Below are 25,482 nucleotides of genomic sequence, written 5' to 3'. Positions count from 1 at the left end.
CGTAACATTTTGTTCTATATCAATCGTAATTTAGAATCACAAATCGTTTATAATTCTTAAGTTAGCTACAAGTAACTTTCAAACATAATCTTAATGGTTTGGAGATTATTAAGCTACTTCTCGTCATATGATAATTAATTAATCCGTGTCATCTTAAACTACTTTACCATTTAATCATATAATATTAAGTGTTAGATTTTTCGTTTCCATCAAGGATCATGCATGTGTGGTTACCAATCCTAGGAGATAAGAAAATTTTGACTTTTAATATGGAGATAAAACAATGTGGTAGTTTGGAAGTAACTGTTTTGAAATGGTCAACAGAAAATAGAGCTCACTCGTTACAACATTTGACCAAAGACTAGCCCACTTTGGAATCTAAAAGCATTTTACTCGGTTTCTTCGGTCAACCTTTGACTCCACTACCAAATAATTGAACTTTTTAATTTCTATTTATATATAGCTCCTCCACTCTTCCCTCACTTACACTAGTACAATCTCACTTCTATCTCCCTATATAGAAGCAACCTCACGTACTTCATATGAACAATCACTGACACTCAAAGTCAACCCAGTTTATCTAGTATATCCTGCATCTAGAGTCGTACTGAAAAGATCTATATGGAGAGTGCTTGTGTTTATGAACAGACGACAGTCGTCCATGAGCTAACTCAAGGAATAGAAATGGCTAAACAGCTAAGGCTCAATCTAGATTCAGCTGAAGCTAGAGAATTCTTGATAGAGAAGATCTTATCTTCATATGACAAAGCCCTCTTTGTTCTTAAATCAGCCGGGCAGCCTGCTCGGGCAAGTCCACTGCCCGAATCTAGTCTGCCCAAGTCATCTATAACCACAAGCAGTCCCCAAAGCACTGAATGTGAGTTTGAGTTTGGCCAAAATGTTGCCTCCAAAAAGAGGTATTTTAATTCACTTCTCGTTTTGTATTAATTTATCCTTTCCCCAAATGAATGTGCAGAATCTAAATCTTGTTTCTTGATTGGTGTCACAGAAAGGCGTCAACACCATGGGAAAATGAAGTTAAAATCTTGACTGATAATGAAATAGAGGGTAACGCTAATGATGGTTATAGTTGGAGGAAGTATGGGCAGAAAGACATCTTGGGAGCCAAATTTCCAAGGTAAATTTCTATTATATTATACGTATTAACGATGGGTAAAATGGTCATTGAATTCAAGTCCTAATGGTAAGTTTTACTAAAACATGCAGAAGCTATTATAAATGCTCATACAGAAAGGTTCAGAAATGCTTGGCTACAAAACAAGTGCAGAAAACAGATAAAGATCCGACAGTATTTGAGATTACGTACAGAGGGATACACACCTGCAATGGTGTTGCACAGTCGGCACTACCACCACCACCTTCGCCGGAAAAACATGAAATAAAGCCAACCCACCACCACCAACTAACAACACCAAATGCTGGTGAGAACTTTTCAAATCCGGGAGCCAACCTCACTGTTAACACCTGGGATTTGGGTTGCACTCTTCCATCTTCAAATTCCATTCCTACAACAGTATTTGAATTCAATGATAATGTTTTCCATCCACTTAATTTTCCTAATCATTTCGATGAGGAACTATTGCAAGGCTATTCACCGTCGTTCATCTCTCCGGCCACCTCTGCATCTAACTACTTCACAGACTGGGCGAGTTCATCATCATTGGATTACCCAAAGGATGCGGCAGATCTATACCCTGATTTCATGAGTTAATCATAAACAATGTGATTACGGTGGAAGTTGATCTATCACGGAAATTGGCGGAGTGGTTGACTAATGGTAATGTGGAAAGTTCAGTCAGAGAGTGGAACTCATGATAATATCATCACACATATGTGTTAGGATCGCAAGTGATGTTAAGTTGAAGTTTCTTCTTTAAGTTCCTTTGAAAAATGTAGATTTGTGAATATGATTTCAAGGAACTACCTATATATGTACGTGAAGTGTAGCAGTTTTAAAAAGCTTGGACTTTACTTTATATATGCTCCTCAATATGGATATGGATATACAACTTATAAAAGTGTCAAATATTAGTATAGACTATACTAGTTTTGAAAAATTGTGTGTATATTATTTGAGTGTTCGAACGAGTTGAAGCATTTAATCCTGAAGACGCCTTTGAATCTCCAATACTTGGAATGCGTTATATAATAAGATGAAAGTTCAATAATTGTGAAATTTTCTTTCATCTATAAGTTTTTGATCGGTTTGTTCCAAGAATTTCACTAAAAAGGGAAGAATGCTTTGATTTTGGTGTCATAACCATTTTAGGCGGTGTCAAATCCAAAATTCAAATTCACAAGTGTGGAACTTATTACTGTAACATAATAAACCAGTCGAAAAGTTTGGTTATCTGGTAGGATTTTCAATAATACAATCTAAGGACACTATAATATCAACTTTAGTACCAAATCTCAAATACAATTTTAAACAAAACACTAGTCAATGTCTTACAATTATTAAGAAAAAAAAATTACATTTTAATTATAATATATAAATGTATCTTTGCCAATAATGTAATTGTTTTGTATGATTTTATGATTGTTTAATATCTTTGATGGTGACCATCGGGTGAGAGGATGATGCTTAATTGGTTAGAGGTTCGAGGCATGGATTCGGTGTTGGCGATGAGAAGATAGTGATTGATGACGGTGACCGAGACTAATAAGGGTAGGTTAGTGGTCGGTCAAATGTGATATTGGTATGGATGGGTGAGCCTAGTGGCAGTGATACAACTAGTGTTCGTTAGGACACGAAGTATAAAAAAATACAAGATATATGTGAAAAGTTAGTGGACTCGTTGATGAAGGAATATGATGGTCCTACGGTTGGTTGCATCAAAGACAACATGACGGTAATGATAATTTGCTAGTGGAGAGGTTGATAGATTGATATCCGCGATGATGGGACATTCAACCTAGGAAGACACAAGGTGTCAGGTGTGGAATATGGTGTAAGTTTATTGGGTGTAGAATGAAGTAGGTAATAAATGCATCCGAAGATAGGAAAATGTTTTTGAACAATTTTATGAATAGCATTTGATTTTGGATGTACATGGATCCTGTGAGGTTAAAAAGATGGGTCTTCATGTGAAGTGCTTTCGTACTTTGTAATATCTATAGTTGTTATATTAATATTGTAATATCTAAATATAAACAAATTAATGAAAGATCTTGTATGCTCAAGAATCATATTAATGTGATATTACTAATTAACATATGATACTAAATGGTCATACTAACAACAACTTGATACAATTGATTATTTATTAGAAATTGATTTTAATAAATATTTAATAAACTCTTATAATTAAAATTGAAATTATTTACTTCTAGGAAATGATAGTTTTTATTAGCAAATAATATTATATAATTCATATGGTAAGAATTAATAAGTCATGCACAATATTTTGGACTAGAATAATTCATTTGTCTTTTACCAAAAAGTTAAAATTTATATTTTATAAACTTAACTTATAAAATATAAAAGGACTTTGTGTTCTTTTGCCTTTATAATTTCAAAATATGGCTGGACAAAAGAGAGTATGAGTTGTTTATATGTTTAATGAAAAGAACACTCTTCTAAAAAGGCAATCATAGACCATATTATTAAAATAAGGAGTGATGGCCTTTTGATTAATTTATTCAAAAGAAAGGCATGACTTGAAGCATGAGGAACATATAGGTTTTACGGGCATAGGTTCTTAAAGTGTTAAGAACTTATGGACCAAAGATTTTCTATATAAAGTGAGGCTTTCACTCTCTTGTCTTAACACATGCAAACATTTTGAAATTTGTTCTCTTCATCTCACTCTCTAGTTTTGTTAAGAACACATGAAGATTACTTGCTTCTTGATGCTTTCTTTATGTTCTTATTTTGATTAGAACATAAACTTAAGAGTCTTAGGAGTTTTATACAAAAGAACTAGCATTCTACATCAAGTTGATTCATTGTTGGTGTCTCTAAAGCTTATCATTCTTTATCAACTTCCAAACCTCCCAAGAGGACCCACAGAACTACAAAGGTTGTTATCATCTTCTTCTTTGGTGCTTGTTTTCTTTCCAAACTTTGCAAGAAAATCCTTGGTGGGTTTAAACTTGTTTATGTTATTCAAAAATAGTTTTTGAATAAAAACCCAACAATTCGTAGCAGAGCCACCTTGCAAGTTTGGTTAGATTTCTTGATTTTTGGAAATCTTGGTTCTTGGAGAATATGGATAACTTGGTTTTGTATAAAAACAAGTTCATACATATTTTCTTTGACAAGTATTTTAATTGTTATTTAATGTGACAAAAGTTTTCATGCATCTTTTGTCATTTAAAGTTGTCTTTGAAAAACAAAGGTTGTTTAATGTGTATCTTGATATGTATGATATGCATAAATAGCCAATGACCATTGTGTTTGTTGTGTTGGTTGTTTTTATTATAAAAATGCATGTAATAATTTATTTAATCATATGGTATGTAGTAAATTAAATAGGTTAGTTTTCTTGGTTTATTTTTGTAAACAATAGATTAGTTGTTAGAAATAATTTATTAATACAAAATGTAACAAGAAATGAAGTTGAAGATATTTTTTGAAGACAAGAAAGCAATTTTCGAGGTTTTGAGGTATGTAAGGATAAAGGCAACCTTTTCAGCAATCTGTTGCAAAAGGTGTTGCTGAGACAGCTTCCCTTGTAGCTGTTGAACCTAATGCAACCTTTTTCTGAAAACTATTACATATTGCTGAAATATATGGAAAGCTCACACTTAGGCTTAAGGGATGAATGGAGTCGGATAAAAGGATCTAGCCTCGCTGGACACCGCCATTGGCTTGCACAAAGAGGCTAGCTACTAGTGCCTTACTACAACCATGACGAGAAAAGAGAAGAGAGAGAATGTCTATGAGTTTTGATTGACTATTCCCCTTTTCTTTTGTATTTTAAATATTTTTTTCTTAAATAAAACTTATTATAATAACACACTAAAACTCTCTATATTTTTTGTGCTACATATGGTAAGTTTACTTGTCATACAAAATCTAAAAAAAAAAATCATATTTGGTAACTTGTTAAGAGTGTTACCACCACTTCCATCCTTAGAGGGTGAATGTCACACCCCAAAACCAAGAACGGCGGAAACGTTCTGGGGCGGAGGACGTCATGTAAGTATCACAACACAGTAAATGTAAATAAGCAAACAAGATCATCCATTGCATTAAATATATAATTTTAATACAAGCGTGTTCTGTACAGTATAGACACCAAAAATAACGTATATCAAAATAATAAGATGAGTCTTGAATGCGCTCCATCTTCTCAAAAGCTGGCCTCGGTACCTGTCTACTGATGACCTGAGAATACAAGTTATTTTGAAAGAGTTTATCAGCATTAAGCTGGTGAGTTCATAAGTATTTTAGTGTCGGTATTTGTCATCCAAAATGTTTGAACATGTATAAAGTATAAGTTTGTAAAATGTATGTAAAGGTTTGCAATTGTTTGTAAAAGTTTGAATCTCTCAGAAAAACCTATATTTTCTATTAAAGTAGCCTTCTACCAAGGCTTAACTGTTTTGTATGCTCGTTTGATGTAAAAATGTGTAATTTCCCAAATGTAACTATCATTTAACAAAATATAGTTTGTACATAAACGTTTAAGTGAGGTTATCACTAAAAATATGTGATGGGTAAATTATTGTAGTACTGTAGCCTTGTATTATAAGAACTACTGTTGTACTAACTACCTTAAACCGGATTTATATTAAGGCATTACGTGATAAATTGCACCATACTATCGACTAGTAACAACGACAAATGAATGGTCGTAATAACGGAATGACGTTTGGCACCCGCAGACCTGCAGGTCCGGCTGTAGCTAGCAGCAAGGTGTAGGATTGTCAATCCAGTATAGATCTATACGCAAACTCACGCTCTCCCTTCAAGAGAATTCTGGCTACAACTCGAGCCATGACAGTTAAGTCATGCTCCGATTTAAATCACAATAATAAAGTATTCATGTATATGTACTGTTTCTCGTTCTAGTATAGTTGTATATGTATTGTTTCTAGCATCATTGTATATGTATTATTTCTAGCATCATTGTATATGTATTGTTTCTAGTATATGTATATGTATTGTTTCTAGCATTATTGTATATGTATTGTTTCTAGTATATGTATATGTATATGTATTGTTTCTAGCATCATTGTATATGTATTGTTTCTAGTATGTGTATATGTATTGTGTTACCCCGATGGTAACTAACTATTGATGTACTGATAAATATGAATATGGAAGTACTTTTATGTCTATACATGTATATATGATATATAACAAATATTGAAACGACCTTCGGATGGTCACCCGAAATCCCACCAGACCATATCTCAGTGCGCGAAAAGGAAATAGGGCGGATGGCCTTCCTAAGCCCTTTAAGCATTTCTTATATATATATATATATATATATATATATATATATATATATATATATATATATATATATATACATATATGGGCATGAAATTTATAAGAAGTAAAACAAAGTTTAATAAAAGCATTTGATAAGTAAAAAGAGTTTGTAAAACATTTGAAGTGAAACAGTTTGATAAACAGTTGAACAGTGATAAAATCATTGGTTTTCTAGTTATTAATCACATGTGATTAATGCAATCACATGTGATTGATGTAATAACTACAACTATTTGACTTGTATCCCCCCCATAAAGTATTTAAAACATTTAAAAGTATTTCAAAGGTTGATTAAAGGGGTATAAACTCACTTGTGGTGAGTAGATTGAATTGATGTATCGGGTACAGTGCTAAGTGTCAAACAGAGACTTGTTCACACGTTCGAGCCTAGTTATCATATAATAAGCATATATATAACTAATTAGCCACATAATAACTTAACAAAGTAATTTAACACAATTAGGAACATGTATACACTTTGTATAAGTGTTATGGGTCCTAATGGTTGCATCTAAGTTGATACGGGACAAGGCAAAAGGGTTTGAAACATCAAATGGCCTTGCATAAGAGTTCACCACCCAACAAACCCCACCCTTTGGAGTTTACGGCCGTAAACTCATGGGTTTATGTCCGTGAACTCCTCATATGGTGGTTTTGGGTGTTTTAAAGTGTTATCTTGATCCAAGAACACTCCTAGCTTTGTTGGAATAATGCATGAAGTAGTTTAAGGCCCTAGAATGCTCCATAGGGGAGTTTACGGCCTATAGTCCATATACCCTAGAGTTTACGGCCGTAAACTCCTATGGGTGATGGCTTTTAATTCATTTGAGGCCCTTGCATGTGTAGGATAGCTTCCATACTTTTATCTAAGGCTAATGGGGACAAGATGCACTCATTTAGGTCATCACTTGGAGTTTACGGCCCAAGATATGTTCCTTGGCCGTAAACTCCTTTTAAGGAGTGATTATGAAGTCTTTTGATCCCCATTCAAGTCCCATGTGTTCAAGCTAAATTGTCTTAAGGCCTTAGGGGTGTTTGTGGCATGTTTAACACAAGAAAAAGGGGTTTACGGCCCAAGATCTTTCCTTAGCCGTAAACTCCTAAAACCCTAAGATCTTGAAGTGTTTTGGTGTCCAAAATAGTCACAAGCATTAGTGGTTAAAGTCCTTAGGCTCAAGGAGGCAAGTTAGGGCATTTTTGACCCATAAAAAGGGGTTTACGGCCCAAGAAAGTTCTTTGGCCATAAACTCCAATAACTTGTGTTTCTTGGTTGCTTTTTAGTCCCAAATGTTTATACACTAACCCCTAAACAAGTTGTCTAACACGGAATCGGGACTAGGAAGCCTTTAGGCTCCGTTTTGGAGTTTACTCCCCAAGAACGTTCTTGGGCGGTAAACTCTCGGATCTTGCAGTTTAGACATATAAATGATGTTATAAGGCATATAACAAGTATTAAAACATGTTTAGGAAAGTAGACTCACAATCTGGGATGAAAACCCGAAGATCCGTCAGAGAGAATTGGCTTTTCTCTAGTTGAAATTGTGAATAATGAATTAATTAAATTCAGAAATCTATTTATAGTCCTGGAATATTTTAACAGAAAATATTTTTATTCCGGAAGTCGGACTATAACATTGTGAAACTTACAATGTTCAAGTTTCACGATTACAGGAGCATCCATTCTCCTGATACGTCCAGAAACGTAAACCCTAATGTACACAAACTTGTTCGGACAAGTTTGAAATTTACAGAAATTGGACTAGCTTCTATTGAATAGATAATGTTCGTACAAATGGAAATTTCGGGTTGTCACATCATCCCCCCGTTAGAAGGAATTTCGTCCCGAAATTAGAATTTAAGCAAATAAGAAGTTACAAATAACTAAGCGAAAAGATGAGGATATTTCAGTTTCATCTGATCCTCGCGTTCCCAAGTGAATTCGGGTCCTCGCTTGGCGTTCCAGTGAACCTTCACGATAGGGATACGGCTTTGCTTCGTCTGCTTGACCTCACGGTCCATGATCTCTACAGGTTCTTCCACGAAGTTGAGGCTCTTGTTGATCTCGATCTCGTCGAGTGGGATTACGAGAGTCTCGTCAGACAGACACTTTTTCAAGTTAGATACGTGGAATGTAGAATGTACGTTACGAAGTGTGTCGGGTAAATCAAGTTTGTAAGCTACGGGGCCGACTCTTGCGAGAATCTCGAAAGGCCCTATGTACCTAGGATTAAGCTTCCCACGCTTACCGAAGCGTATCAAGCCCTTCCAGGGTGAGACTTTGAGAAGGACTCGGTCTCCCACTTGAAATTCCAAAGGTTTTCTGCGTTTATCAGCGTAGCTCTTTTGTCGGTCTCTAGAGGCTTTCAATCGTTCACGAATCTGAACAATCTTCTCTGTCGTTTCCCGAATGATTTCCGGACCAGTGAGAGTACTGTCGGAAGCTTGCCCCCTAGCTAATTGGGTATCACCCACCTCAACCCAGCACAGAGGGGATCTGCACTTTTGGCCGTAGAGAGCTTCAAATGGTGCTGCCTTTATGCTCGTGTGATAACTGTTGTTATAGGAAAATTCGACGAGGGGTAAATGAGTATCCCACGCTTTTCCAAAGTCAATTACACAAGCACGCAACATATCTTCTAAAGTCTGGATTGTCCTCTCACTCTGTCCGTCAGTCTGTGGATGGTAGGTTGTGCTCATGTCCAGCCTTGTTCCTAGGGAATGTTGCAGTGATTGCCAGAATCTTGAGGTGAACCTACTATCTCGATCGGAGATAATGGATATAGGCACACCATGTAGTCGTACGATTTCCCTAACGTATGTTCTCGTAAGTTTCTCCATCTTGTCGGTTTCTTTGATAGGCAGGAAGTGTGCAGACTTGGTCAATCTATCAACGATGACCCATATGGTATCAAGTCCACCCGTTGTCTTGGGCAACTTGGTTATGAAATCCATAGTGATCCGCTCCCACTTCCATTCTGGGATCTCTGGTTGTTGCAATAAACCAGAGGGCTTCTGGTACTCGACCTTTACCTTTGCGCAAGTAAGGCATTTACTCACAAAGGTAGCAATCTCTACTTTCATATTAGGCCACCAGTATAGCTTTTTAAGATCCAGATACATCTTATTTGAACCTGGGTGGACGGAATACCGAGTGTTGTGCGCCTCGGTCATGACTAAGTCTCGAAAACCACCGTGTTTCGGTGTCCAGATCCGATCCATGAAGTATAAGGCTCTGTCACCCTTGGCTTCTAAATTCTTGTCCATTCCTCTAAGGGATTCACTCGTCACATTTTCAGGTTTCATGGCTTCAAGTTGGGCCGCCTGAATTTGGTTAGACAAGTGTGAATGGATGGTTATTGATAATGACTTGACCTTGCGACCAGAATATTCTTTCCGACCCAGGGCGTCTGCTACTACGTTGGCTTTACCCGGATGATAGCGAATATCGCATTCGTAATCACTGAGTAGCTCGACCCACCGTCGTTGTCTCATGTTGAGCTCCTTCTGATCGAATATGTGTTGTAAACTCTTGTGGTCGGTAAAGATAGTGCTCTTCGTTCCATACAAGTAATGTCTCCAGATCTTCAGAGCAAACACCACTGCTCCCAGTTCAAGATCGTGTGTCGTATAGTTAACTTCGTGTGTCTTCAGCTGTCGGGAGGCGTAGGCGATGACCTTACCTCGTTGCATCAGAACACACCCGAGCCTTTGGTTCGATGCATCGCAATAGACTACGAAGTCTTCTATCCCTTCGGGGAGAGATAGTATTGGCGCGGTGCACAAGGCTCGTTTGAGCGTTTGGAACGCTCTCTCTTGTTTCTATTCCCAGTCAAAGGCCACGCCTTTCTGGGTCAGGGTTGTAAGAGGTTTCGCTATTCGGGAGAAGTTCTGAATGAATCTGTGGTAGTAGCCAGCAAGACCTAGAAATTGACGAATTTCCGTCGGCGTCTTGGGTGCTGAGCAGTTCTCAATGGCTTTAATTTTGGATGGGTCCACGTGGATTCCCTCTTTGCTTACCACGTGTCCTAATAATTCGACCCTTCGGATCCAAAATTCACATTTCGAGAACTTCGCATAAAGTTTCTTCGTTCGTAAAGTTCCTAAAACTAGTCGTAGGTGATCGCCATGCTCTTCCTTACTTCGGGAGTAGATCAGGATGTCGTCAATGAAAACGATGACGAACTGATCCAAGTAAGGTCGGCATACTCTGTTCATCAGGTCCATGAAGACTGCTGGCGCATTGGTCAATCCGAATGGCATCACCACGAACTCGTAGTGTCCGTAACGAGTTCGGAAGGCTGTCTTGGGAACATCCTCCTCTAGCACTCGTAACTGGTGATATCCGGATCTTAGATCAATTTTGGAAAAATAGTTCGCCCCTTGCAGTTGGTCAAATAGATCGTCTATGCGAGGTAGAGGGTAACGATTTTTGACCGTCAGTTTGTTGAGTTCTCTGTAGTCGATACACATACGGAATGATCCGTCTTTCTTCTTAACGAACAAGACCGGTGCTCCCCAAGGTGAGAAGCTTGGTCTTATGAATCCCTTGCTGAGTAGTTTGTTAAGTTGACCAGATAATTCCTGCATCTCCGCTGGTGCTAATCGGTAGGGCGACTTGGCTACTGGGGTAGCTCCTGGGACTAAGTCGATACGGAACTCGACCTGTCGTTGCGGAGGTAATCCAGGTAGTTCTTCTGGGAAAATGTCGGGAAAGTCGCTCACTACTGGAATGTTCTTGAGTTCTTTCGTTTCGAGGTTCGTGTCGACGACGTGAGCAAGGAATGCGTGGTATTCTTTGCGCAGTTATTTTTGTGCTTGAATACTTGATATAATGCAAAGACTCGCACCAGCTTTGTTGCCGTAGACTATAAGAGTTTCGTTAGACGGAAGGTTTAGTCGGACTGCTTTCTCGAAGCACATGATGTCGGGACGATGAAGACTCAACCAATCCATGCCGATGATGACGTTGAAACTTTTTATTGAGACCGGCATGAGGTCGATGGGGAATGAATGGTTATCTAGGGTTAGGATACATCCTAAGTATATGCTACTGGTGTTTTCTGTTTTGCCGTTAGCCATTTCTACTGTGAATTGTTCTTTAAGTGCGTGTGGTTGTGGTTTAAGCATGCGAGCAAATTTGTGGTTTACGAAGCTTCGCTCCGCTCCACTATCGAACAGAATGCATGCATAGGAGTTATCGAGGAGGAACGTACCAGTCACCACTGTCGGGTCAGCGACTGCTTCCCCGTGGCCTATAGCTAGTACCCTCCCTGCTCCTCCAGCATTTCTCGCTTTGGGGCAGTCCCTCTTATAGTGGCCTGTTTCGCCACATCCATAGCAAGTTGGGCTCGCGCCAGAGCCAGGGACTTGCGTGATCGGTTGCGCCGGGAATTTACAGAAACGGACGGTGTGTCCTTTCTTGTTGCAGTTAGAGCACTGCATTTCACGGCAAGGGCCATTGTGGTGGAAGTTGCATTTGTTGCACTTCGGCAAACTTCCAGCATACTGCTTCGTCGGAGCAGTAGCAGCAGGGGTTACCGCGACATGTACTGCCACAATTTGCTGCTTCTTGGCAGCTCGCTGCCTCTTCTTGTCATCCCAGAACTTCCGCTTGGTGTCAGCGGGTTTGGATGATTCTGAGATGGCTAGGGTTGTTGTGGTTGCAGGGGTTTTGACACTATGGTCAATGAGTCGTTGTGCCAGTCGCTTGGCACTGTCAAAGGTAGCAGGGTTTGATGATAGAACATTCCCCTGATACGGAGGAACTAGCCACCATATGTACCTTTCAATCTTCTTCCCTTCAGTGGGAACCATATTAGGGCAGAGGGCCACCAGTTCGCTAAACCGGGCAGTGTAAGCGATAATGTTGGTGCCCTTCATGGTCATGCTCCAAAGCTCCTGTTCCAGTTTCTGGATCTCGCCCCTCGGGCAGTATTCCTCAATCATGAGGTCTTTCATCGTATCCCAGCCCATGTCGTTGGCCACGACGAGAGTTAGAGATTTAACGTGGCTGTTCCACCACGTCAGTGCCTTCCCTTCGAAGGTGCATGCGACATATTTGACTTTGCTCGCAGCAGGGCAAGAACAAATTTCGAAGACTGATTCAGTCTTCTCGAACCATTGCGAGAGAGCAATGACTCCGTCGGTCCCATGGAAGGGTTTCGGCTTACAGTTGGTGAAATCCTTGTAAGAGCACTCTCTCGAGCGCACAGGAGTTTTAACCGAAATGGAGTTAACCGGGGTTCCACCTCTGCTGGCATCAGTAGAGTGATACTGTGCCATGGCAGTTGCCACTGCTGCAGCTACGACAGCATTTAGGGCTGCTGTATTAATGACCGGAGGTGGTGGAGGTGTAGGGTTATTCTGGGTAGATTTGCGAGGAGGCATCTTTCAACTATAAGTTTATAAAGATGAGAAAAGTGGTAAGAATCAATTTGTAAGTAATGTGCGAATGACACATGGACTAAGTAACCATAGCCCAACAATTGAATGAGTGTTTGTGTTCATAACCAGAAGGATGTGTAGGAAAACCCAAATGTAAAGATTCATCCCACAGAGTAGGTAGTTATCAATAATACTGGTATTACTGATGTAACGAGTTCAATGAAAATTGACCTAACAGTAGGTCTTACATCATACCATACAGAAAGTTTGACAGTTCTTAGATTCCTAATTAGAGTACTGAAAGTTAGGAATATTTTACAGATAAGTGCTACTTAGAGCACATATGTTAAAGGCTAATCCTTAACCCAAAAGATAATGATGTACTAGACATCATCTAACGGCGATGAGTATTCCTCGGGAGAACCCTGAGGTCTCTCATTTGCGTACCACCTCTTGAAGGTGTCGCTCATGAGCCCTTTGACGAGCTCGAAGTTCCATGACTTCAGCTTGAGAGGCAACCAGACGTTGCTGCAGAGTTTCATTGGTTCTTCGGGTCCGTTCCATATCTTCTTCGAGACGGCGAATGCGGACTGTGTTGACACCAGAGTTGGCATCAATCTCCACGACCCGGTCGATGGCTACTCGACCTTGCTCGACATTACGAGCTATTCTACGGATAAGGACAGGTAGAGCTCGGTCAGCAGAGCCGCCATCGCTGACGTTGTAAAAGGTTCGGCCCCCAAAGTATGGTAAGGGTTGACCCTGTTTGTCACTCCAGCGATTCAAGTTATCTACCCACAAGGGAGTGGGACCTAGAAAAACTGGTCGAGGGTTGTTGTTCGGGGCTTGACCTACTGGAGGTAGGTTGTTGACTTCGGGCTCAGAGTCTGATCCATCTGAGAAGCCTTCAGCTTGATGATCATCCAACGGGATTGGGTGTTCATCGTCAGACTCTGCTTCGAGCCATCCTGCGTTGCCTTCATTTGGAAAGTACGGGTCGCCGTGATGGAATCCAGCCATTTAGATCAACGCGAGAAGAGAGGTATAAAGATATAGTATACAAGTAGTTGGTAGTACAAAATACACCTATAGTATTTTAAGTTTAGGTTCTATTGAATCTTCTTGTGGTATTCTTGGTAAGTTTTTAGACTTGTTAACACATCACAACCATTCTAGGGCATATGCTAACCACTCCTCGAACCAACATAGTTGATCAGGCTATGCCATTCCCAGGACTGACCATATATCCCCGAGCTTACCTGTGATATTTAACAATCGTAATACTTTTGTTCTTGTCATTATGACACTGGTTTTAGTATGAATGTAGACTAGTATACTTAATTAAATATTTTAGTATTTTAAGTATAGACTCTTGGTCAGAGTGTTTTAATCCCAAATGGGTTTATAGTTTAGTATATCTTTTATGGGTTGATACACTTGATTCACTATAAACAATGCTCTGATACCAATCTGTCACACCCCAAAACCAAGAACGGCGGAAACGTTCTAGGGCGGAGGACGTCATGTAAGTATCACAACACAGTAAATGTAAATAAGCAAACAACATCATCCATTTCATTAAATATATAATTTTAATACAAGTGTGTTCTGTACAATATAGACACCAAAAATAACATATATCAAAATAATAAGATGAGTCTTGAACGCGCTCCATCTTCTCAAAAGCTGGCCTCGGTACCTGTCTACCGATGACATGAGAATACAAGTTATTTTGAAAGAGTTTATCAGCATTAAGCTGGTGAGTTCATAAGTATTTTAGTGTCGGTATTTGTCATCCAAAATGTTTGAACATGTATAAAGTATAAGTTTGTAAAATGTATGTAAAGGTTTGCAATTGTTTGTAAAAGTTTGAATCTCTCAGAAAAACCTATATTTTCTATTAAAGTAGCCTTCTACCAAGGCTTAACTGTTTTGTATGCTCGTTTGATGTAAAAATGTGTAATTTCCCAAATGTAACTATCATTTAACAAAATATAGTTTGTACATAAACGTTTAAGTGAGGTTATCACTAAAAATATGTGATGGGTAAATTATTGTAGTACTGTAGCCTTGTATTATAAGAACTACTGTTGTACTAACTACCTTAAACCGGATTTATATTAAGGCATTACGTGATAAATTGCACCATACTATCGACTAGTAACAACGACAAATGAATGGTCGTAATAACGGAATGACGTTTGGCACCCGCAGACCTGCAGGTCCGGCTGTAGCTAGCAGCAAGGTGTAGGATTGTCAATCCAGTATAGATCTATACGCAAACTCACGCTCTCCCTTCAAGAGAATTCTGGCTACAACTCGAGCCATGACAGTTAAGTCATGCTCCGATTTAAATCACAATAATAAAGTATTCATGTATATGTACTGTTTCTCGTTCTAGTATAGTTGTATATGTATTGTTTCTAGCATCATTGTATATGTATTGTTTCTAGCATCATTGTATATGTATTGTTTCTAGTATATGTATATGTATTGTTTCTAGCATTATTGTATATGTATTGTTTCTAGTATATGTATATGTATATGTATTGTTTCTAGCATCATTGTATATGTATTGTTTCTAGTATGTGTATATGTATTGTGTTACCCCGATGGTAACTAACTATTGATGTACTGATAAATATGAATATGGAAGTACTTTTATGTCTATACATGTATATATGATATATAACAAATATTGAAACGACCTTCGGATGGTCACCCGAAATCCCACCAGACCACATCTCAGTGCGCGAAAAGGAAATAGGGCGGATGGCCTTCCTAAGCCCTTTAAGCATTTCTTATATATATATATATATATATATATATATATATATATATATATATATATATATATACATATATGGGCATGCAATTTATAAGAAGTAAAACAAAGTTTAATAAAAGCATTTGATAAGTAAAAAGAGTTTGTAAAACATTTGAAGTGAAACAGTTTGATAAACAGTTGAACAGTGATAAAATCATTGGTTTTCTAGTTATTAATCACATGTGATTAATGCAATCACATGTGATTGATGTAATAACTACAACTATTTGACATGTATCCCCCCCCCCATAAAGTATTTAAAACATTTAAAAGTATTTCAAAGGTTGATTAAAGGGGTATAAACTCACTTGTGGTGAGTAGATTGAATTGATGTATCGGGTACAGTGCTAAGTGTCAAACGGAGACTTGTTCACACGTTCGAGCCTAGTTATTATATAATAAGCATATATATAACTAATTAGCCACATAATAACTTAACAAAGTAAGTTAACACAATTAGGAACATGTATACACTTTGTATAAGTGTTATGGGTCCTAATGGTTGCATCTAAGTTGATACGGGACAAGGCAAAAGGGTTTGAAACATCAAATGGCCTTGCATAAGAGTTCACCACCCAACAAACCCCACCCTTTGGAGTTTACAGCCGTAAACTCATGGGTTTATGGCCGTGAACTCCTCATCTGGTGGTTTTGGGTGTTTTAAAGTGTTATCTTGATCCAAGAACACTCCTAGCTTTGTTGGAATAATGCATGAAGTAGTTTAAGGCCCTAGAATGCTCCATAGGGGAGTTTACGGCCTATAGTCCATATACCCTAGAGTTTACGGCCGTAAACTCCTATGGGTGATGGCTTTTAATTCATTTGAGGCCCTTGCATGTGTAGGATAGCTTCCATACTTTTATCTAAGGCTAATGGGGACAAGATGCACTCATTTAGGTCATCACTTGGAGTTTACGGCCCAAGATATGTTCCTTGGCCGTAAACTCCTTTTAAGGAGTGATTATGAAGTCTTTTGATCCCCATTCAAGTCCCATGTGTTCAAGCTAAATTGTCTTAAGGCCTTAGGGGTGTTTGTGGCATGTTTAACACAAGAAAAAGGGGTTTACAGCCCAAGATCTTTCCTTGGCCATAAACTCCTAAAACCCTAAGATCTTGAAGTGTTTTGGTGTCCAAAATAGTCACAAGCATTAGTGGTTAAAGTCCTTAGGCTCAAGGAGGCAAGTTAGGGCATTTTTGACCCATAAAAAGGGGTTTACGGCCCAAGAAAGTTCCTTGGCCGTAAACTCCAATAACTTGTGTTTCTTGGTTGCTTTTTAGTCCCAAATGTTTATACACTAACCCCTAAACAAGTTGTCTAACACGGAATCGGGACTAGGAAGCCTTTAGGCTCCGTTTTGGAGTTTACTCCCCAAGAACGTTCTTGGGCGGTAAACTCTCGGATCTTGCAGTTTAGACATATAAATGATGTTATAAGGCATATAACAAGTATTAAAACACGTTTAGGAAAGTAGACTCACAATCCGGGATGAAAACCCGAAGATCTGTCAGAGAGAATTGGCTTTTCTCTAGTTGAAATTGTGAATAATGAATTAATTAAATTCAGAAATCTATTTATAGTCCTCGAATATTTTAACAGAAAATATTTTTATTCCGGAAGTCGGACTATAACATTGTGAAACTTACAATGTTCAAGTTTCACGATTACAGGAGCATCCATTCTCCTGATACGTCCAGAAACGTAAACCCTAATGTACACAAACTTGTTCGGACAAGTTTGAAATTTACAGAAACTGGACTAGCTTCTATTGAATAGATAATGTTCGTACAAATGGAAATTTTGGGTTGTCACAGTGAAAATCATGATAATATCATCATATAGATGTGTTTGGATCACAAGTGATGTTAAGTTGAAGTTTCTTCTTAAAGTTCCTTTAAAATATGGTTTAATATCATTTTAACCCTACAAACTTTGATCATTTGTTTTTAAAGATCATTCAATTGCTTTCTTTTGCATTTTAAGGGAATGAAGTCTATTTTTTAATGTTAAAAGTGCTATTCCAACTCATTTGTTTTTAAAGATCATTTGTTTCTAGAGATCATTTTTTACTTTTGATTGAGATTCAACCTTTCATATTATTGATGTTACTCATCAAAAACTCTGATTTTTGTTGTTTTTCTTGTTGTTGTTGGGGTTGTACTTTTTGCTCTTCTTGTTGTACATGTTTATGTTGTTAAGTACAAGCTTCATCCAAAGACTTTCATTTAGAGGGTGTTTGGTATTTCTTTTTAATCATATTTTTGACTTTTAACTTTTTCAAAAAGTTAAAAATTACTAAAAGTTGTTTGGCAAATTAAAAAGATCTTTTAAAACCAACTTTTAGTCAAGAAGGAAAATTTGGCTGGAGAAAAGATAGGAATTCCTATCTTTTTGTGACTTTTAGCTTTTATCACTTAAAAGTCATAAAAGACAAACCAAACACATTTTAAACACCATCTTTTAGACAAAGTTCTTTTACAAAAAGTCCTTTTATAAAAAGGACTTTTATGTTCAAAAAGCAATCCCAAACACACCCTTAAGTTTCTTGATTTCTATGAATACTTGTTATGGACGATGAAGCTTATCCCACACCACCACTTCCTAAGTAAAAGCTACTCTCAAAGAGTGTAAAACATTAATGAAAACCTTTAACACCGATCAAAACCTTTAACATCTTTCACCACTAGGTTAAATTCGTCATCTTGCTAGTTGGCTTGATGAGTCATGACCTCATGAGAAAAAGAAAAAAAAAAAAGAGGTTCTCATTCTTTTTCTAGCCATTCGACACCAAAAAAACACTCAATTTCAATCACCTCAATAAAAAATATACTCCTTTCTCTCTCTCTCTCTCTCTCTTTGTCTCTTTGTCTCTCTCTCTCTCTCTATATATATATATATCTTTCTCTCTCTCTCTCTCTCTCTCTCTCTCTCTCTCTCTCTCTTACACACACACCACACACAAGCTATGGACACATACAAAATTCAAAATTTTGAAATAACAAATCAAATTTTAAGATTTGATTGCAAGACAATTGACAATATACACAAAATAGAGATATTTAGAATATACAACTCAATGTCATGGTCTAATTAATGCTCGTTGTTGGAAAGAGTGTCAAATGTTATTAATTATTGGTAATATTTCTAAGAATAATATGGTCCTTTAGGTTGCCTTCAAGAACCAAATTAAGTGGAATAAATAAAAGAGGAATTGTTTTATTAATTATTATGGTTAATAATTAATTAGAAAATAATTGGAACTATATTTTGGGAATTAATTAACAATTTAATTAATTAAAGGGTTGAATATTCAGTTAATCAATAGTGGTTGATCAGGAATATTCCAAAACTCTAATGGAATTAGGTTGGACGAAAATCACTCCATCCCATATGGGAAAAGGAGTGAATTTCATTCTAGGCTCCTTGTCCCACATGGGAAGGTGTACAAAACCTAGGAAGCCATCCAACACTGTAAATAAAGCCTTAGGGATTTTATTCTCCCTTGCATATTGGCTTGAAGTTTCACCAACCCTTCTTCCTCCTATAAGGACGATTTAGTTAGGGTTTATGAAATTGACTATTGTCCTAGTTATTTTTATTCCACTCTTTGGTGTCATTGGGTGTGATACTACTAGAGGGATTTTGGTTTGGGTCCTCTCATTCAAGCAACTTCGCGGAGGGCAAGATATCGAGCATGGAGATTAAGGGCCACATAAATGTGAATATTATGTTTACTCCGGATTAGGGTTTCCTTAATTTTTCATTTTTCAAATTTAAAGACTTATTCAATATGGATAATTACCAAATTTAAATTGTTTTTAAATCTGGAAAAAAATAAATATTATTTAATAGAGATTTGAATTTGAATATTTATTATTATTTAAATAGTGAATTTAAATACTTAATATTATTTATAATAGAGATTTATAAATGTGAATATTAACCCCTCAAAATATATTAATTTATTAAAGAGTTTTAAATTTACCCCTTGTATCCTTGTGTGTGTGTGTGTGTGTGTGTCTATATATATATATATATATATATATATATATATATATATATATATATATATATATATATATATATATGTATAATAAAGGTACAACATGTGTCATCGCATGTTTAAATGTTAACATTATCAGTCTTATCAATGACAAGGCTCACATATTCTAATGTAGGGGTTTAAGGAGGTCCCTATGATTCGTATTGAGGTCGGTTTTTAATATGATTCATGCTTACCACCCTCACCGCCCTATTTCATTTTGGGAGTGGAGTTATCAAAAGGGTTTGATAGTGATAATGCTCAGTCTAAAATTATTCTAAATACAATTATAAAACAAAATCGTGTTTTATTAATAGAATGTGAGTGTTATGTTATCCATGAAAATTGCACATTCTATTTATATTTTTTTTATTGAGCTCGTGTGGTTAACCAACACTTCAGTCTAGAGTATAATTGAGAATGATATGGAACTCACAAATTTCAAGCGTAACTTGAGCTAGGGATAATGCGATTTTGCATGGTTAATTCACAATATGTTTAAAGTAAATCATGTGTTATCCATAAAAGTTGCACATTCTCTTTATAACTTATTGATAGAGCTCGCATGGTTAACCGTCACATCAATTTGAGTGTATAAGTAGAGAATGATGTGTAACTCACAAATCTCAAGAGTAACTTGAGCCAGGGAACACACGATTTTGTATGGATGATTCACCATCTGTTCAGTGATCCAGGATGATCCTGTCATTAAATTTTAGATGAACATAATCCGAGATTAACATGCCATTGATAGTCAATGAATCGCAAAGATCTAGGAATTTCATGGTGAACGAAATTGGCAAAGGGCTTTGTCTACCTAGATAAATTTATGGTGTGTTTACATCATCCCTTTACATATCATGGAGCAGTTATCATGTGTACATTGTAAACTAACATATTGAAGTAAAATGGAAATTCCTTGAGTTAGGAGTTGACTAGGGTTATTCAACTAGTTGACTTGTACATATAATCTCTTCATTTTGATTTTGATATGAACAATGTGGAATGTCCATGAAGGAGCTGTGTAGCATGTTGGGATTTCCTTTTGGGACTAACATGGCCAATCACAGAAACTCAAACTTCAAAACACTCCCATATATTTACTATCATGAATAGAAGTGTCAAGAAGAATAAAGCCCATTACCCATGGGTTAAAATGTTATTAACTAGGGCCAAATACCAAGAACAAAGGAAGGCTTATTCTAAGACATGTTCTGATAGCGATTTATTTCCATAACAAGAAAAGGACAAGAAAGTATACATGCCTAAAATATATATTTGAGTTAAAAGGATTGAAACATGGAAAAAGTAATTTGATCATGGATTACAAGACCATGCTACTATCCATAGGATCAAAAGACAACTCATTATCCTTAATACTTAGTCTTTAATCAAATAAATAATGCCATTAGAACATTACTTCTAAACATTGGGTATTTTTACTAAGGTTTATGTACTGACATTTGCAAGAATGTATAGTGACTAAAATGAAGTATGAAGACTGAAACACGGAGAAGATAATTTGATCGTGAATTCATTGGATCAAAAGACAATTATTTTCCCAAATGTTTAATCTATGGTATTATCATTGAAATGGTTTGTACTATGTTTCATGAGATAGTTCTAACATGTTAAAAGAAAGTCATTAAATTTATGAAGCAAGTATAGTAATAATAGTTAAGAGTTGATTTCCATATTTGAATAAGATGTATTATTGTGCGAATATCTGTTGAAATTAGTCTAACTAATGGATCGTTCAGATTGACCATAATACATATTGATTCATATACATCTAAAAGGTTTAGGTAAAATGTATTTGTGGAATCATGGTCTTGAATACATAAATAAGAAATCGATTACCAAGAATCCAATTGGATCAGATTGTGGATATCATTTAACCTCAAGTCTTATGATAGATGCAAATCTTATTTATCAAGATATATGATGAATACATCATTGCGTGATGTGAATATTCGTTGGAATTAGTTTGCACTAATGGACCGTTCAGATTAACCACGATACATGGTAAGACCAACTTCGTATGAACATGAGCCTAGAACCTTTCAGGTGTTTAGAGCTCTCATAAAGCGAAGTTAAGAATCAAATGAGAAATAGGATGAGACACTTATAGTGAGCATCTCAATCCAAAAATTTATCAGTCATTGTGAAAGCATTTCACGAGCTATCTCCACCCAATACACTACCACAAAGAGTGTTAGTTGGATAGAGAAACAAATCATTCATTGATTTTGTACTAGATGAGTAGCACTATGTTTACTAAAAATTCATGGATTATAGCATGAATAGTGTTACGCGAAGTCCTTTGGTCTTGTACCAACTATGTAGGTTTATGAAACACTCTATGATATGTGAAGTGGGGTTCTCTCCTCTCTAGCACAAATGTAAGTTTATGATTATGAAGCTTACGCTTGTCGTGAAGTGTTCGATAATCAAGGACTTGGAATAGATATGTGTTATCTCGTTGGAGAACACATCAAGCATTTTGGATATTTGTTTAACAAGCCTTCCAAGAACAAAGTGTATGTTGCTCGAAGAGCAGTCTTCCAATAGAGGGAGCTGATTTCCAAAAGTGGTAGTGGGAGCCACATCGATCTTGATAATATTCAAGAGTCGAGCAACAAAGAACGTAAAGTCAAACCTAACATTCAATTTGAGATTGAAAGAGTTATTGAGGAAACTGACATATTTTCACCTCTTCCTTATAAATATGATAAAGGACGTCATACGCCTAGTTATATAAGATTTTATATTAATGAGGTAAATGAGTCAATTGTATGGAGAAATCAGAGTATACCAACTATCAGAAGCTATTATGAAGGATGTGTAAGCTTGAGAAGTTCCCTATGGACCGAAAGAAGCATCTCACAATTGTAATTTTTGTTTCAATGAGGCAGTTCAGGGAGTTAGAACTTTGAGAAATAGAGATGATCCATACATATATTAAAGCTAGTGGGAGTGATTGAAATCTTTGTTTCAATGAGAAAGTTCAAGGAGTTCGAATTTCTAGAAACATAGATGAGCCATATATATATATATATATATATATATATATATATATATATATATATATATATATATATATATATATATATATATATATATGTTAGTGCTAGTAGGAGTACTGTAGTCACCCTTGTTTAGTACATAGACAATGTACGATTCATAGGAAACTATGTTCTAACTTAACAAGTGTAAAAGCTTAGCTTAGTATGGGAATCATTTTGATATGATATAAATGGGAGATACAACACACATACATAATAATGATATATGGAGATAGATCAAACTGATTCATTAGATTAAGCCAAAGTACATGGACTCTTGAGGAAAATCAACATGCAGAACTTGGAAAGGTTCATGATTAATAAAGTATGGCATGAAATTAAGCGATGTCATTGTGCTAGTTATACTATTGAAATAGAGGTTATGATTCATGTCCCACATGCTTCTTCCATGGGATCGATCATATATGCCATGACATGTACCAGATATGATGAATCGTCTGCTCTGAGCATGAAAGGTTGGATTAGATCAATTTGACAAGAAGCAACAAATAAAGATCAAGAACATTCTTAAGTGTCCTAAGAGGAAAAAGGACATGATCTTGACAATATGGAAGAGATCATTGTAAAAAATTACATTGATGCTAATTTCCACACTAATAAAGACAATTTCATTCTTACTCAGATTCGTCTTTTTACTGAATGGTGATGTGTTAGCTTGGAAGAGTACCAAGTAATACATCATAGTGGATTTCAAAAACTTAGAGTACATTGTAGTTGGTTAAGATTGCAAATAAAACAACATGAATAAAAGAGATTCATTAGTGACATCTTTGTTGAAATTCAATCATTGATGGTCCTTATGAAGGTTCTTGTGACTATAAGGGTGAGCTTACCTCGAGTATGGATCCCAAGTCACACAAGCTTACAAAACGTACTAAGTAAGTACCAAAACATTTGATAATGAGTCAAATGTTAAGACATCATAGTCAATGAGTCATATCGAAATATAGTCTTGTTGATCCATTCCATAAGCCAATGTCATTGATCAAGTCTGACAGTCAAACAAAGTCAAGAGGCATTTGATTTGCAAATGAATTGGCTTAAACATTATTACATTTGTTTGTTTTAAACCTAGGAACTCAATCAGTATAAGTGTTAATTTGATTTGACGATTATTAAGTGAAGATCTTAACATATGATGGAGATCAGTAATTTCAATTAACTTATCACCGTGTTCTCCTTTTGCATGTTTGGAACCTACTTCCTGAGTATAAATTTACTCAAAAGTCTTCAGTTGTTCATACTCTTGGAAGTAGTGATTCTATAACGTCCTAAAATATAGACCAAAAAATTTTGATTTTTAATTAACTAAAACAAATATCCACACATCATCATAACCAGAGTAAATCCAAATGTATCAGCTAGATCATAAAACATCAGAGTAATCATAAGAATACGGAACAAAATTGTGTGTGCACTACAATTACCCCGAGTTCTTCTCCTTTGCACCAGAAGTACCTTAAACATAAACTGAAAACTGTTACGATGAAGCTTAGTGAGTTTCCCACAAATACTACATACCACACATATCAAACATATAATGGGCCCCGCCCGATGAGTGTAACGGGCCCCACCCTAACTCGTATAACGAACCTCGCCCACTAAGTATAATGGGCCTCGCCCACTGAGTACAACGGGCCTCGCCCTAACTCGCATAACGAGCCTCGTCCAATATACAAGTAATGGCATACAAAATAACCATCGAGCCCCATCCAGTAAGCATACAAGTACATACACATGCAGGAGTCATGCAGACATCTAACATCCTAAAATAACAAACCATGAGCCGACATTGGTTTTTTCAACCCACTAAACATGGTGAGGAAAACTCACCTCTAGCTGCTGAATTCCTCAATGAATCCCTGACTGCTGGACTGGAAAAATCACCGCTCTATCATCAAAAATAACATCCAATTAATAATTGGATTCCGAACCATAACTAAAAGTATAAGATAGGGTAAAAGACCATTAACCCTTTATCTAAGTTGGCCCATGGCCAAGGCCCAATCCAACTACTCAAAAGGTCTAAAATCCAAAATGGTCGCCTAAACCCCAATCATGGCCCAATCTTCCAAATTGGGCCCAAATCCCTTCATGGGACTTCATCCAAAAGAGGCCAACATACTATCAAAAACCCAAAAATAGAAATCTAATGGCCCAACAAGACCCTAATCTCCTAAAGGCCAAACGTGGGCTAAAAATCGAGAAGCCCAAATTCGAAGCTCACCTGCTGAGTACGTGGAGTCTACTCAGTTCGTACACTTGGCATACACATTCCGGGGCCAATATATGCAACATACTAGTTGGGTACGCCTAGTGTAATCCCCAGGTTCCATTTTATTCCATTAAGTCCTTAAACGATTGAGACTTCAAGCCCGACTCTCAGATCTGATTCCTTAGGGTGACTTTTCACTTAAAGTTTGAAACTTTACATACATGCATTGCTTAATGGGTTTCAAGAGCTCAAAAAGGACTTAACAAAGGTCTTAATACATGCATGAACCACAAAAAATCTATGAAGTTGCATTTTTTATGAACATAGGGACTAAAAAGAGCCTAGATCTAACACCAATACTTCTGGAGTAAGTTAAGAAGCTCATCATTTACTCCAAGGACTGAAAATGCATAAAATAACTATGTAACTAGATCTAGCACCATTAATCATCAAGATATGAGCTT

General features: G+C 36.7%; 1 protein-coding gene across 1 annotated transcript; it reads left to right on the top strand.

Moving 5' to 3' along the window:
• The first annotated feature begins 488 nt into the window (after window positions 1–488).
• Window positions 489–1,881, top strand: LOC145000966 (putative WRKY transcription factor 41). The gene is made up of 3 exons (XM_078960276.1): window positions 489–917; window positions 1,010–1,138; window positions 1,228–1,881. Exons 1-3 carry the CDS (start codon window positions 622–624, stop codon window positions 1,730–1,732), a joined length of 930 nt encoding a protein of 309 aa, XP_078816402.1. The 5' UTR covers window positions 489–621; the 3' UTR covers window positions 1,733–1,881.
• The last annotated feature ends 23,601 nt before the right edge of the window (window positions 1,882–25,482 follow it).

This window comes from Lactuca saligna, chromosome 6 (genome assembly GCF_052625555.1).
Source record: "Lactuca saligna cultivar CGN05327 chromosome 6, ASM5262555v1, whole genome shotgun sequence".
Taxonomy (NCBI): domain Eukaryota; kingdom Viridiplantae; phylum Streptophyta; class Magnoliopsida; order Asterales; family Asteraceae; genus Lactuca; species Lactuca saligna.
This window is presented reverse-complemented; position numbering and strand designations above follow the sequence as displayed.

Bases quoted from the DNA above. Each gene is read 5' to 3' on its own strand.
- LOC145000966 (XM_078960276.1), top strand. From the start codon at position 622: ATGGAGAGTGCTTGTGTTTATGAACAGACGACAGTCGTCCATGAGCTA. The intron at 918-1,009 runs GTATTTTAATTC...TTGGTGTCACAG, and splicing joins AATGTTGCCTCCAAAAAGAG to AAAGGCGTCAACACCATGGG. The intron at 1,139-1,227 runs GTAAATTTCTAT...TAAAACATGCAG, and splicing joins TTGGGAGCCAAATTTCCAAG to AAGCTATTATAAATGCTCAT.